At 30.1% G+C, this 13,467-nt stretch overlaps 1 protein-coding gene across 2 annotated transcripts; it reads left to right on the forward strand.

Annotated features, from left to right (window-relative positions):
• The first annotated feature begins 1,027 nt into the window (after positions 1-1,027).
• Positions 1,028-8,294, forward strand: LOC149893362 (forkhead box protein B2-like). Of its 2 annotated transcripts, none has more exons than XM_090072179.1 (2): positions 1,028-1,112; positions 7,082-8,294. In XM_090072179.1, exon 2 carries the CDS (start codon positions 7,364-7,366, stop codon positions 8,165-8,167), a length of 804 nt encoding a protein of 267 aa, XP_089928305.1. In that variant the 5' UTR covers positions 1,028-1,112; positions 7,082-7,363; the 3' UTR covers positions 8,168-8,294. The 2 variants fall into 2 exon arrangements, 1 of the variants encoding a protein (XP_089928305.1); XR_016447013.1 differs by lacking the exon at positions 1,028-1,112 and adding an exon at positions 6,509-6,648 and having other exon boundaries at positions 7,082-7,221.
• The last annotated feature ends 5,173 nt before the right edge of the window (positions 8,295-13,467 follow it).

A 13,467-nucleotide genomic window follows, 5' to 3' on the forward strand; every position in this document is an offset into this window, starting at 1 on the left:
AAACAATATTTGGTTACTCCTGTGGTCCGCTCGATTGCCTAATTTGAATCCAATTAGAAATTTATGGTCAGTATTGGAACGAAAACTGATCTAAATTACGTCAACCGAACTTTTTAGAAAAGATTTGAAAATATCGTTACAAAACTTATCAATCTCATACTTTACTGTTAAACTTATTTAAATTAAAGCATGTTTACATATATACATTTATACTTTTTTTTTTTTTTTTATTTACATTTTTCACTTATTTTAATCGAAATAGATTGAAAAAACAAATTCCGATTACAAAATAATTTTAAATTCTTATTTTTACTTTTCTTTTTCCCACAGAAAATATTGCGCAATATTTTGTTAAACTTTTGATTAGCGCAATATTGCAATATTTTGTATTATTCATAAAAACTGCCACGAAAAGGATTTCCGACTGTACACTTGGGTGGTCGCAAAGTTAAATTTACGTTAAATATGTCAAAATAAGTAGTTTTACCATATTTGAGGGTTGAAAGACCCTTGGAAGTAATAAGCGTAAAAACTGAAAAAACCGAATATTACATATTTTTATGAATTTTTCAGATAAAGGAGACATTTCCTTAACATTTACATTTTAAATTACAATTTTATTGAATAAAAAATGTTTTGTAAAGAAGTTTGAGGTATGTTATGCAAGCTAATCGGCTTTACTAACTTTTTGATTATTTTCACAGAAAGACGCGGCAAAAGGGCATTTGGAACAAATATAATAGCTAAAAAGCTGACAAGTTAAAAAAGTATAAGGCATCTATGTTAGTCTGTTTATCATCAAATGCCTAAATGTATTGTAATCAGTAACAACTAAATATCCTTTTAGGAAAATTTATTGAAGAAGTGTTGAAATGAGGAAATACAGACTTGTAAAGAGCTTCCCAAGTCATAATTACCTACAAATGAAGATTAAAAGATACTGTAATACTATTTCCTCAAAGCAGCTGAGGTTTAAGTCAATTAATATTTGTTGCCCTCAACAGGCTTTTTTTAACCAGGTAGTATGTCAAGTACCTGGGACAAACTGTGGGGGTACAACTAGGGAGTGAAATGCTTAACAAGAAATGGAGGAACCAAATCAGTTGTAAAAAGTAAGAAGTAATCAAATTTTGATGAAAACTAATTTAATTAATAATTAATAATCAATTAATTAATAATATTTATTTAACATTGTCAGGTTTAAGTATTTAAAAATTATTTGATACAATGTATACCGCTTTAAACATCATAGAATAAAGTTAGGGGGCACCCCTATATAGTAAGAGGTGCCACTCATTATCGGTCAAAAAACAAACAAAAAATAAAAAAAATAGAATGAATTGGGATATTTAAAAAAAATGGTAAAACACTTTTGCTGTTTATGCCAACGCTAACTACGTCTTTCAACACCGATACTGATAATGAAGCTATTCAACTGATAAACAAATTTGTTGCCTATGTCATCTCTGATGACATAATCATAGACAACAATACTCAGCTGCATAAGTTAGGTTGGGAGAAAATATCCAAATGTTCAATCATTTAAAAAATTTTTTTTTTTTGTATTTAAAGATAATTCGACAATCGGATATTTATTTAAAAATGAGAAACTACACCTTGCACTTTTAATAGGTTAAGAGACCTCAAGCTTGGTGGTTATCTTCTACTCAAGATATAAAGCCAGGATGTATTCCAAGTTTTATAATTCTGTGAAAGAATTTATTTATTGGGACATCTGCCAGTAGCCTCCCAACATGCATTTTCTCCAAAACTTCTGATAGCGCTTTTCCATCTACCTTTATTTCATCAGGCTTAAATGGTGATTTCATTTTTCAAAGAGAAAAATATCGATTATGGGTCTGAAGTTAACTCCGCCAAACATACCAGAATGTTGCCCAGTGAAATATTTCTGGAGTATTTTAAAAGGAAAACGTTAAAAGAAGAACTGACAAGTGATCTGATTTAACTTCGTGTTAGCATAGTAAATGAACTAAAGAAATTAAGATTAAGCTAGCAAAAGACCTTGCTAATTCAACTCAACTTTAATTCAGAATAATCAAAGGTGAGTTGAATCAGCGAGGTTGGGCTTGTAGAAGACAATAGGAATTTTGGTAAATAAAGGAAATTATTCTCCACTTAATTATATTTTATTTTCCGTGCATCTAGTTTGAGTGTCCGTGCATCTAGTTTCCATTCATCTCTCAAATCCTCATATTTTGTTGTTTGTCTTTTCCAATGATCTTTAGAACCATGGAAAGCAGTTACTAAAAGCCTTTTGAAATGGTTTTAGACATTCTTTTTACTAACTCTCTGATCAAGCCGAGCTTGATATGTAAAAGTGAATGTAAAATGTCGCATGATAATTGTTATCAGCACAACTGCCCCAAAGACAGAAAAGCAGCAGTGCCACAGACAAGTAGCTATTCTGGGCTAAATTTCAGAAGAATATTGTCTTCATTATCAGGAATATAGTCTGGATTTGCTGAAAGGTTTTATTTTTTCCCGGATAGATGATCTTGTGTTTTTTTTTCTCAGTAAATCCATTATATTAACAAAACAGAAATAACAATCGTCGTGGAGATTCATTGGTTCCCCTCTTCATTAGAGAAATTGGTACATTCTTTCTATTCAACGAGTCACTTTGACCATTTGAGCACAAAGTATAGAAAACGGTAGGGCCTTATCCTTATTATCATATTGACATCCAAAATAGGTATACTTTACACAGATCAGTTATAACGTTCAATTGTTTAGATTTTTTAACAAAACTTTACTGAAAACTTCAGGATGATTTTTATATGACCACGCTATAATCTTAAGATAAAAAAAAAGAATCTCTAATAAAAGAGCCATACAAATAAAGAGCCTGCCTAATGTTATAAGTAGATGTACTAGAAAAAGTACGAGATGTATTTAAGAACTACTCGATATCTAATTATAATATGAATATATATTTGAAACCATTGTTCAAAGTAATGTCTAGCTTACCTATTCTGGTTGTTGATGAAAAACCTTTAGCCCTCTGTGTCTTGTGGACTGTGTCTTGTGGACTGTTTCTTGTGGACTGTGTCTTGTGGACTGTGTCTTGTGGACTGTGTCTTGTGGACTGTGTCTTGTGGACTGTGTCTTATGCCTCTAGCTACTGCTTGAAGTAGTTTCAGTACATTGAAATTTGTTAAAAACATTCATCGAAAAAAAAAGTTGTTTTTAAATTGTCACATTAAATAGTGACCACCTCATCTGTTTATCATTCTGGAACTAGCAGTACGCTTTAGCAGATAGACTGATCGAATTTTATTCAATATATTTTATATAGTTTAGGCCTAAAAAATAGATGAGGGGGTTCCTAGTAGGCTAATACTGCACTGATTGTAATAGAGCTGAAATAAAAGAAACAATAACGATACTTAAATTTTCAAATAAAACTTTATTAAAAAATGAGATATAGAAAACTTAAGAAAAGGAAAAAAGTAATGAAAACAAAAAAGCGAATTCCATCTCTTTTAAATGAAGTAAAAAAAAGGCAATTATTTGTGTTCATGCTACACGCTGATTTGTATTGAAATTAGGTTTTCTTTTCATTCTTTCGTTTTTGGGTTGGATGGGAAAAACCACCGGACAATTTATTGTTCTGTTTGTTAGCATTCTTCAAATCAGGTTTTATTTAAAAAAAAAAATACTTAAATCTGCCCGGTCCCATGATCCCATGATCTGCCCGATCCCATCTTCAACAAGCCTAGTATGACGTTAATCTATTACTTACACATGTAAATACATTTTATTACTAACGTTCCTTCTTCCTTTTTTCATTTATCAGGATATCTATAAATATTAAGGGTCAATATATAATATTATTTCGAAAATTTCTCCTCGTGAAGAACTTTGCTTGTAAAAAAATATCAGGAAAACGTTTGCTTAAAATAGCCTTATAAACGTAAAACCTGCTGATCACAGTAATATCTTTAATATAAGGCGTGTCGTAATTTTAGTTAATGCCTCGGCATGTAAAAGTTTCACGAAGGAGATGATTACAAATCTACAAATGTTTATTGAAAAATTTCATTTTGATAAAAAGAAACCATGACAACGAAAAAACTTCTTGATTGTTTAGATGAGGATTTTTTTTTGTCAAACATTTTTAAGGGATGAAATAACCCAGCAGGCACACGACGTTGAAATGACTTTGAAATGACGTTGAAACAACGTCGAAACCCTAAAATCTACCATATATCGACGTTGAAATAACGTCGTGTGGCCTACGTTGATGAAAAAGAACTACGACTCCATAGTTCATGCATCCAAATATTATACAAAAGAAGACCACAACATTCAAATTTGTTGAAACCTGCTCATTTGCTTTCTTAACAAAAAAGTATGACTTGAAAATTTACTAATCTTTGTTTTAATTTATTAAGTGTCGTAAGGTTATTAATAAATTGTTATCTGAAACTGGTTGTCATAAGATTATAGATTTAATAATAAGATAATATATTAGCGCATATGCGATTATAAATAGTTAATATCTCCTGATTTTTTATATTTTACCATCTGTGAACATAACATCGTAATTGATATTGAAAAATACTTGAATGTAAATTGGATAATGCTATAATATTACTTTCATCTACTGACCAAAACAGATATTCGCTCGTGACGTAATTATTTATTTAATAGATTTTTTTTGGAAGCTAAGAAAATTGTTTATGATTGTCTCCAACTCTTTTGTTAATCTGTTGGCTACGAACTTTTTACTATAAATTAGTCATTTTTCGTTACGGCCAGTTTATTTGGTTTGATAGCGTGTCAACGAATTACTGTTGGATTTAAATGTTGGAAAGGAGACACGATGGCTTTCTTTGGCAAAACTTTATCGCTAAATTACCTTCTATAAGTAAATAAACCGGAGTCTGGTTGATCTCCTTTATTTTCCAAAGCAGTATTAAGCCAATTTTTCGTGAGTGACAGAAAATAGCTTAAAGGACATAGAAATAATCGACTACGAATTTTGTAGGCTTTTTGTTGATCAGTAAGGAATACATTGAAAATCTAAGAACTATATTTTACTCCTTATTTAAAAAACAGCTTTTTGATAACACTTGGTGATCATATTTTGATCAGATAAATTGCGTGTGTGCATTAGATTTTCTCGTTACGTTTCATGCAATAAAGCAAAAAGATATCAGAAGATCCTCCTTAATCTTTTATCCATCTTTTAATTGTTTGACAGTTTTCAGTCAAACAACAATATCTGCTGTGGTTTTTAAATTGTTCACTTTATGCTAACAACTGTTAGAAGCAATTTCATTTTCTCAAACTAATTAACTAAGTAGCCGTTACCATCGTTTCTATACCTAATTTAACAACATCTTGCAATTAATAGTATTGCGTAGCCGCCTGATCCAACCGCAAGCAAACAAATAATCGCGTACGACAAATTAAAGCAACATTTTGACGATTCTCCTTTCCAAAATTTTATAAAACAGAAACTAAATGACCTTTGAATCCGAATTCATTCCTTCGAATAACTTATTTCCTAATTTTTCTCTGTTCGGAAGAAAAATCTGTTTTTGTAATATAGCTAATCGGTAAACTCATTGATTTACTGAATGTAAAAATTATGTAATTTGATTTAAAAAGGCTTGAATGACTGTGAATCTATGGCACGTTGCTAATCTCTTGGCATTGCAACAGGTTATTATATAGTAGGTTCGCAATAGCCTTACGATAAATACAAATATTTTTTAGAATTTTTTAAGAATTACAAATTTTAAGATTACAAAAAAAAAAAATAGTTTTAACGAATTTTAATTTTCAATTTATCGACGCAGCGTCTTTTAAAACTACAACTTAATTCCTTTTACTCGGCCCTTGAGTAATTTTTTTATTCGATTTCAGAAGTAGAGGTGATAAACGTTTTTGTTTATTTTAAAAATTAACTTCTTTTAGCTACTGTGCTCCCAGAGTGAATTACAAGATTTGAAGTAAATCTCCTTTATAACCCTTGATGATTTTAACAGATTTCATACTTCAAATTTTGACCAATCGGATTTTGCATATTGAACGGATCAACGTGTGTTTTCCAAAGCACTAGGGTTGTTAAACACCTTATTTTTTACTAATGCTCTAAAACAAATATATAAATAAAATTGAGATGTACTTATAGTTGAATATCATCATCGTATGAAATAGTTATACGCAAAGTTAAATTGAGATCTATACAATTTAAACAATCAACTGCTATCATATAGCCTTCTGTGTTCTAAAAAAATGCTGTGCCAAAAATAAAAGTTAGTTTGGAGTTTTGTTGTTGTTTTTTAAATTCCGTTGCGCAAAATGTGTAAACACGCTTGCAAACATCCGTCTCAACATAAACTAACAATTAGTTTCGCAAGTGCGTAGCAGAAAACAATGGCCGCAAATATTATCCGTTTGTTTATCTTTTTTTAATGGTAATAGTATTGATCGATAATATGCGGTCTAATTCTTTCGAATATGTCAGTTTGATAAAATAACAAAACGGAAAGACGTAGGCCGCCTTCTCTATCGTATCAAGATTATACTTGTGTGTTTCTAATAACAAGTCCATCAAAAACAAATCTATAACACTAATATTAGGTAACTAAAAAACGTTACAAGTGTTACTTCCAGGTATTACTCGATAAAAATTTTTTTTATTTATCCTACTCTTTTTTTTGTTAAATTATAAAAAGAATTTTTAAAAAGAATCTCTATTTTGATTAATACCGTAAACAAAATTTATAATAGCAATAAAATAATCATGTTGTTTTGGCGGAAGTTTTCAATAAACAACCATTTAGAGATTTGCCATTTCTACCTTACACAAGTGGTTTTTGTAAGAAAACAGATTTATGCCCGAAGTCTCACATGCTACGCAAACTGCACGTCTATTTTTATCTAAAAGATGCGCAATATTCTAAAGGGTTTTTTTTTAAATAATTAGCTATTAAATTTTTACAAACAAGAATAAGGTCAATATTGCGTTGAAACGCAGCAATCAAATCTTGTAGCTGACATTTCAATTACAAGAATGATAAGTTATCATTATTATCTTTTTTTTTAGTATGTCATCGATTATCATCAAAATAGTTCCAAATGCATAAGTCTGGCAATTTGCTGAGTGTCAATCAACTATAAATACTTAAATCTAAATGCACGAAATGACATTTCCTGTTCAAATATTAAGTGCAGAGAAGTGGTCAAGGGTTAATTTAAATCATTTTGTAGTTCTTCAGCAAACGCGCGTTGGTGTTTTGATAACTACTTAGAGATATATAGTGTAATTACATACAGAAATATAAAATTACGGAATACTTGTGGATTTTTATTAAAAACAGAAATTATCATGATCGATGAGGAATCAGAATCGTTGGTTTCAAGAGCTAGTGTCTCCACCGACTATAATTCAGATGAAGATCCCTACACCCCAATAATAGCGACTAAATTGTCAAGCAGTTTTGACGAAGAGCATGGAAAAAGCGAACTTTTCAGCGACAAACCGAGCCACTCTTATATAAGCTTGATAGCAAATGCTATTTTAGCATCGCCTGAGAAACGTTTAGTATTAAGTGATATATATAAATACGTGTTGGACCACTACGATTATTTCAAGAAAAAAGGATCTGGTTGGAGAAATAGTATTCGACATAACCTAAGCTTAAACGATTGTTTTATAAAAGCAGGACGAAGTCCAAATGGAAAAGGACACTACTGGGCAATAAATACAGTCAATTATGAAGATTTTGCTAGAGGAGACTTTAGAAGACGTCGAGTTCAGAGGAGAATGCGTCGAACTGCATCTTCGCCCACTTACCCACCGTACGCGATTAATTACTACCCTTTTCAGTTTCACTACCCGCGAAACAACGAGTTCATTGCTCACCCTGGTTGTAACATCTTAGAAGGTGAGTTTTTACATTCGATCGAAAAAAAAGAGCAACATATGCGACTCCTACCGCGTGAATCTGTTGAAATAAAAAGTTCGATATCCAATTCTAAAGTAAATCATCCGCCTAAAACCAACCGACCTTTTGACATAGAAAATTTACTGAAAGATGATAAAATGAGAAGGCGAAAAAATAACTTTCAAGCCCCGGGGATATACTTTGAACGTCCTTACGACTATATTTTCAATAAAATTCAAAATTGATAAATTATATTAAATGCGAATTTTTTTTACGTATTTTTAATCACTTGTATATAGAGAGTTGACTGTGTAAATAGTTCTTAAAAACTCGATTAATAATGATTAGTGAAGCATATTCGCTTTCTTCTGACATTTTCTTCTATTGAATTCGCGTATTCTCTAACATTTATTATGCACCCACATCCAATTTTTAATTTTGAAATTAAGCAAATTTCAAATACAAACAAACGTTCTATGGTGATTAGTAAAGCCCTATGATTTCTAGCTCCAGATTCTAAAATTAAAATGTTTCCGGGTGTCATAGTCAAAAGACGAGCAGTGATCCTGCTATACAAAATTTTAAATACCATCGTTTTTAAAATTGTAAACCCCGTAAAAAACTATCCACCTCATAAAAAATTTGATTGAGCTTGAGAACTGCGCACTCGTTTAAATTACGTAACTTTTTTTTTTTTTTTTTTTTATGCGTTTGACGTCACTCGATGTCTTCTTTTCTATAAAAAAAGGTAAGAAAACGTTAAGGCTTTAAAAATCAAAATCAAAATGAAACAAAACCAAATGTCAACTTAATGAAGTGTCCCTCCTTTTCTAAAGAGATACTCTAAAACTGTATCTAATTGACAAACTTTGGAAACCGCGTCGCTGAAAAACAACTTATCTCTGAAAACACTTTTGAAGTGGTTGTTTGCCCACTCAATCTAAAAGTATGAGGAGGAATTTTTTTTCCTCCGAATTAATTTCAGCTTGTTGTATTGTTGACATGTTTTGCCACTCTAGATAATCTTCTTTGATTTTTGTATGAATAATCTTTCGGTATGAAGCTACATCCAAAGAAACAAAATCAAAGGTTTACATCAATTATGCATTTTTTTAAATTTTATCTGATGGAGATAAAATCCCACAGTCAGATAAAACAAAATTGCTTACTTAAATAAAATTCTAACGAGGAGGAACAAAATGATCTTGGAATGTTTTCATCAGTACATTCCTGTATAGTTAATAGATGCTACCATTTTGAACGAGAATAAACTTGTTGAAATCATTAAATAAACGCAAACGAATCAAAATCAAAAACGACTCCATGATTGCTCCTCTTGTGTTTAGCTAACGGTTCCTCCGTTAGTGTACAGTTCATGATTAATTTATTTTATAATTTTTTATTGTATTTTCAAAAATAGAGATGTGACTTAGAGCTTAAAAGAAAAAGAAGATAATATTACTTATTTCAAAAAAATAACTCCTTACTCTTGCCTCCTCCTTCATCATAATATTAATTGGTTACTTATTCAAATAAGGGGCGTGTACATTTGATCGAACGAATGTAGTTTTTTTCGTTCGGCCAAAAAATTTGTGTTAAAGTTAAACAAACCCCTTACAGTTACTTTTAACTTGAGAACCTTCTAAAAGGGATATTTGTTTAAATAACCGCTTAATTAAAACGTGAAAGAAAGCAGTTTTTTTTTTTTTAAAAAAAAAGACCATTATGTTTAAAGGAATTTTCAGTGACAAAAAAAATTCATGAGGTCACAAACTTGTATATGCTTTGGTATTAAACCCCCCTGTAAACCTCCTGATAAAATGGATGCACGACAGGTTCGCTACACTTTCCAAATAAAATTTTTTTTTACAATTTCTTTTTTGTATTTCAAACTTCTTTTTTTATTTTCATTCAAATTTTTTAATATTTTCTTATTTAAAGCGAATCATTTAGAGGGAATAAATTTTTTAACAAATTTGACGATAAAAACAGTAACTTATCACGCGATTGTATTTATAGGTTGAGTACTAGGATTAGAGGCATAATAAGAGTGTTGTTTTGGATTACACAGTTATTCATTATTGCACCAAAATGAAGTAGAAATAATAACTCAGCTGTAATGCTTTTTTTTTTTTTCCTTTTTTTTTTTTTAAACACTGGAATTGACAACATATGGAGAAAATTTTTTTAAATTTTGCTCCTTCGTTATGGAATGGTTAAGAAGTATACTAAATAAAGACTTATTAGCAAATTTTTTAAACAAAGTTCTATACATTTTCAGGACAAAATCAGTAATCCTGAAACAAACGGAAAAAGAGCATAATTATCAAGCTAAGAATTAGTTTGAACGTTGAAGTATAATAATATAAAAAGTAATATTTTACGTAAAAAAAATTTATCAAAAATGAAAAATTAACGGAAAAAAGTATGATAGCGATAAAAAAACAAACAAACTTAGAATGCAAGTTTGAATTTAAATTTAACGGCTCCGAAGTTATACAATTAAGTTACATCTTTATAACGAGTTTAAAAATGGTTCGGTTTTTACAATAATTGCCTGGATGACATCGATTCAGCATCACAAGCTTGATAAGCGTATCAGTTTTAACTTTTTCGTAAATATCGTTAACCAACTTCATTAACCAAATTCTTTTTTTTTTGGTTTTCTAACCAGTGCTCCTTTAAGTGTTTTATTGGATTTAAGTCCGGACTTCGCGATGGTTTTTCAAAAACGCCGAGTCAAGGAAATTTTTGATTAGGTATTTATTGTGGGGATGTGTATAACGCCAAAATTCAAATCTCATACCAAGGCTGTTTTTTCACTAGCCTCGAAAAGCGAGTATTAAGGGTCCTTTTAAATCTTATTTAACATACAAATAATTTAAAACTTACCAATCAAAATTCTTGTTGTCAACTTACATTTTAGTAGGTGTGGTTATCGAAACAAACGCAGATAAGCCCCGCCTGAAGCCATAAACCATTTGAAAGTTGTCCCCGCGGATTTCACCGCTATTCTTATTCTTAAGTAAAGCGTATGAAGATAAATTTTTTAAGGTAGTATTACACATCATAGGAAAGAATAAAAAGAAAAAAATGCTGAATTATAATATTTAGCATAGTATTTTCATTAGCTTTCTTCAAGAAGATATGAAGCTACAAAGGGGTAATACTTCGCTATTTTTTTACTATTCAAAAGACAATATGGCCGATCTATTTCTACTAAGCATCAGCGTATGGTTTTTTTCGTTTTTAACGAATAACAATGAATGAAATACAAATTTTTTTAAATCAATTTTTAAAAAGAAATCGAATTTTCTAAAGTTTATTAAAATAGAACTCTTTATGTGTTTAAATTAGCAAGAGGTATGGTGTGCCAAGTTTACATTTCTGTGTCTTGAAGGATGACTTTCAAATAAAATATAAAATAAAATGATAAAATTCTGTGTCTTGAAGGGTTGTTTCAAATGAGTGATAAAATTTTGAACTTAAATCATTTTTATTCATTATTAACAAAAAGACACCGATGATTAATTTCAACAACATTGGTAATAACTTATATTTTATATATATATATATATATATATATATATATATATATATATATATATATATATATATATATATATATATATATATATATATATATATATATATATATAAACTATATTTTATTTCTTTAGCTTTCTTTCTTCGAGGGATAGTGGTTTGTTTTAAAGATTTTGCAATCAAGTTAGTAATACAACAATCCACCGGATTAGCAGAAGGTATGTCAGTAATTATTATATAACCGAAGGGTAACTATTCACATTAACTCACAGTTGATGTCGGATGCGTACAATCAGAAAAATGGAGTAGCAGCGATTAGGTTCCAATTATGTAGAGCCTGTAAACTTAACAAAACTCTGTACCTGCGTCAATTAACTGACACAAATCTATTTGATTGTGACACAAAATATTTGTGAAACAGAATTTTGAATTACCGACATACGTCAATCGCCTCCATACCAAGTTCTCGAAGTTTTATGCCATTAACAACCGTTTGGGAAATTCAGTTGCACAACTTTAGAATGTTGCTCAACTACAAAAATAAAATAAAAAACATTTACCACATGTGTAATATATAAGATGTTATCGGATATGTTTGTTGGGAAATAGGGAATGATGATAAAAAAATATTTAATGCCAAGATTACTAACACTTACATATAATATACAGAAAAATAGTTTGTCGGTTACATCTGAAAGAATATATTGGTGGGTGGGTGACTTTTCTGTCTTCTTCTACCTCAGCAATGAATGCCTTGTCACATCTAACCGTCATTATTGTTAAAGTAAATGAATAATTACTGATATGATCTCCAGATAGTCTGCATAGTTTGATAAGACACGACATGTGGTCATTAGCAGTAGCAATTATTATTTTAAGTCTTTGGGTTCGATATCGTATTTTTTTAATTCAATATTGCGTAAACCTTTTGTTAACTGGTTGGTAAATAAGTTGGATGTGTTTAAATTGTATTTTCAGAAACAGTTTAGCTTTTTTCTTTAAAAAACTAAATTAAAAAAGTTACAAAGGTTTGAAAAACTATATTTTTAAAATGCTGTTTAAAGTTTCTTTTAAAGTAATCAAAACAGACCTTTTATCTTGTTATTATTAGTTACTGGTCCTATGACTCTTCAAAATCTTTGAATGAGGTAATAAAACGCTTGAAGGAAGACATTACATTAGTTTTAGTGTACCTATTTCTGCAGGTTTGAAATCTTAAATTGGCATTAAAAAAAGTGTAATGTAAACTTAGATATTTGCACAATGCAATGCACACTGAAGTTTAATGTTGAAATACTGAGTCCAATCAGCACACTGAAGTTTAATGTTGAAATACTGAGTCCAATCAGCAAGATTTTTTACAAAAATTATTTTCTCTTAAAAAATTTGAATTATAATTAAAAAATTTTTTGAAGAAAAGAAAAAAGAGAAAAGTAAAATGAGAAATTGCTACCAAACTTTAGCACGCTGCTGTATATCATTGTGGCATCTATCGTTTGCATGCTTATAGCTTTAACTTGTTATAAACCCTCAGTTTAAAAAAACTTAACAGAAAATTTCAAATTCCAGAACAAGAATACATTCCAGGACATGGCTAGAATCTTCGAGTTTTTGGACACCCAGAAATAAATTAATTTTCCCCTTACTTCCCAAATATTTAAGGTTTGGATTTCCAAAACTCCATTGTATCTTAGGACATTTTGAACAGTCAGTCTTTAAGCGAGTTTGATAATGAACTTTTAAGTACCTGTAAAGTGTTGTAGAGAAGGATTTACCAAACTCTCAAGTAATTTTCGAAAAATTAGTTTAAAACCGAGCTTTAAGAAGCTCGATTCTAAACTGTCATTAAAGGTTGCGTAGGCGTTTTGCATGTGTTGCGGAATAGCATTCAGAAATTTCTATATATAGGAATTATTTCACAACATAAAATCAATAAATGCTTTGCTTTGAGAACTTGTGGAAATTACTTTTTACATTTAGTTAGCTTTTTAGAATTTTT

The sequence above is a fragment of the Hydra viridissima genome, unplaced genomic scaffold (assembly GCF_058129835.1).
Source record: "Hydra viridissima isolate aposymbiotic clone 2 unplaced genomic scaffold, HvirCarnegie_v1 scaffold_1, whole genome shotgun sequence".
NCBI lineage: Eukaryota > Metazoa > Cnidaria > Hydrozoa > Anthoathecata > Hydridae > Hydra > Hydra viridissima.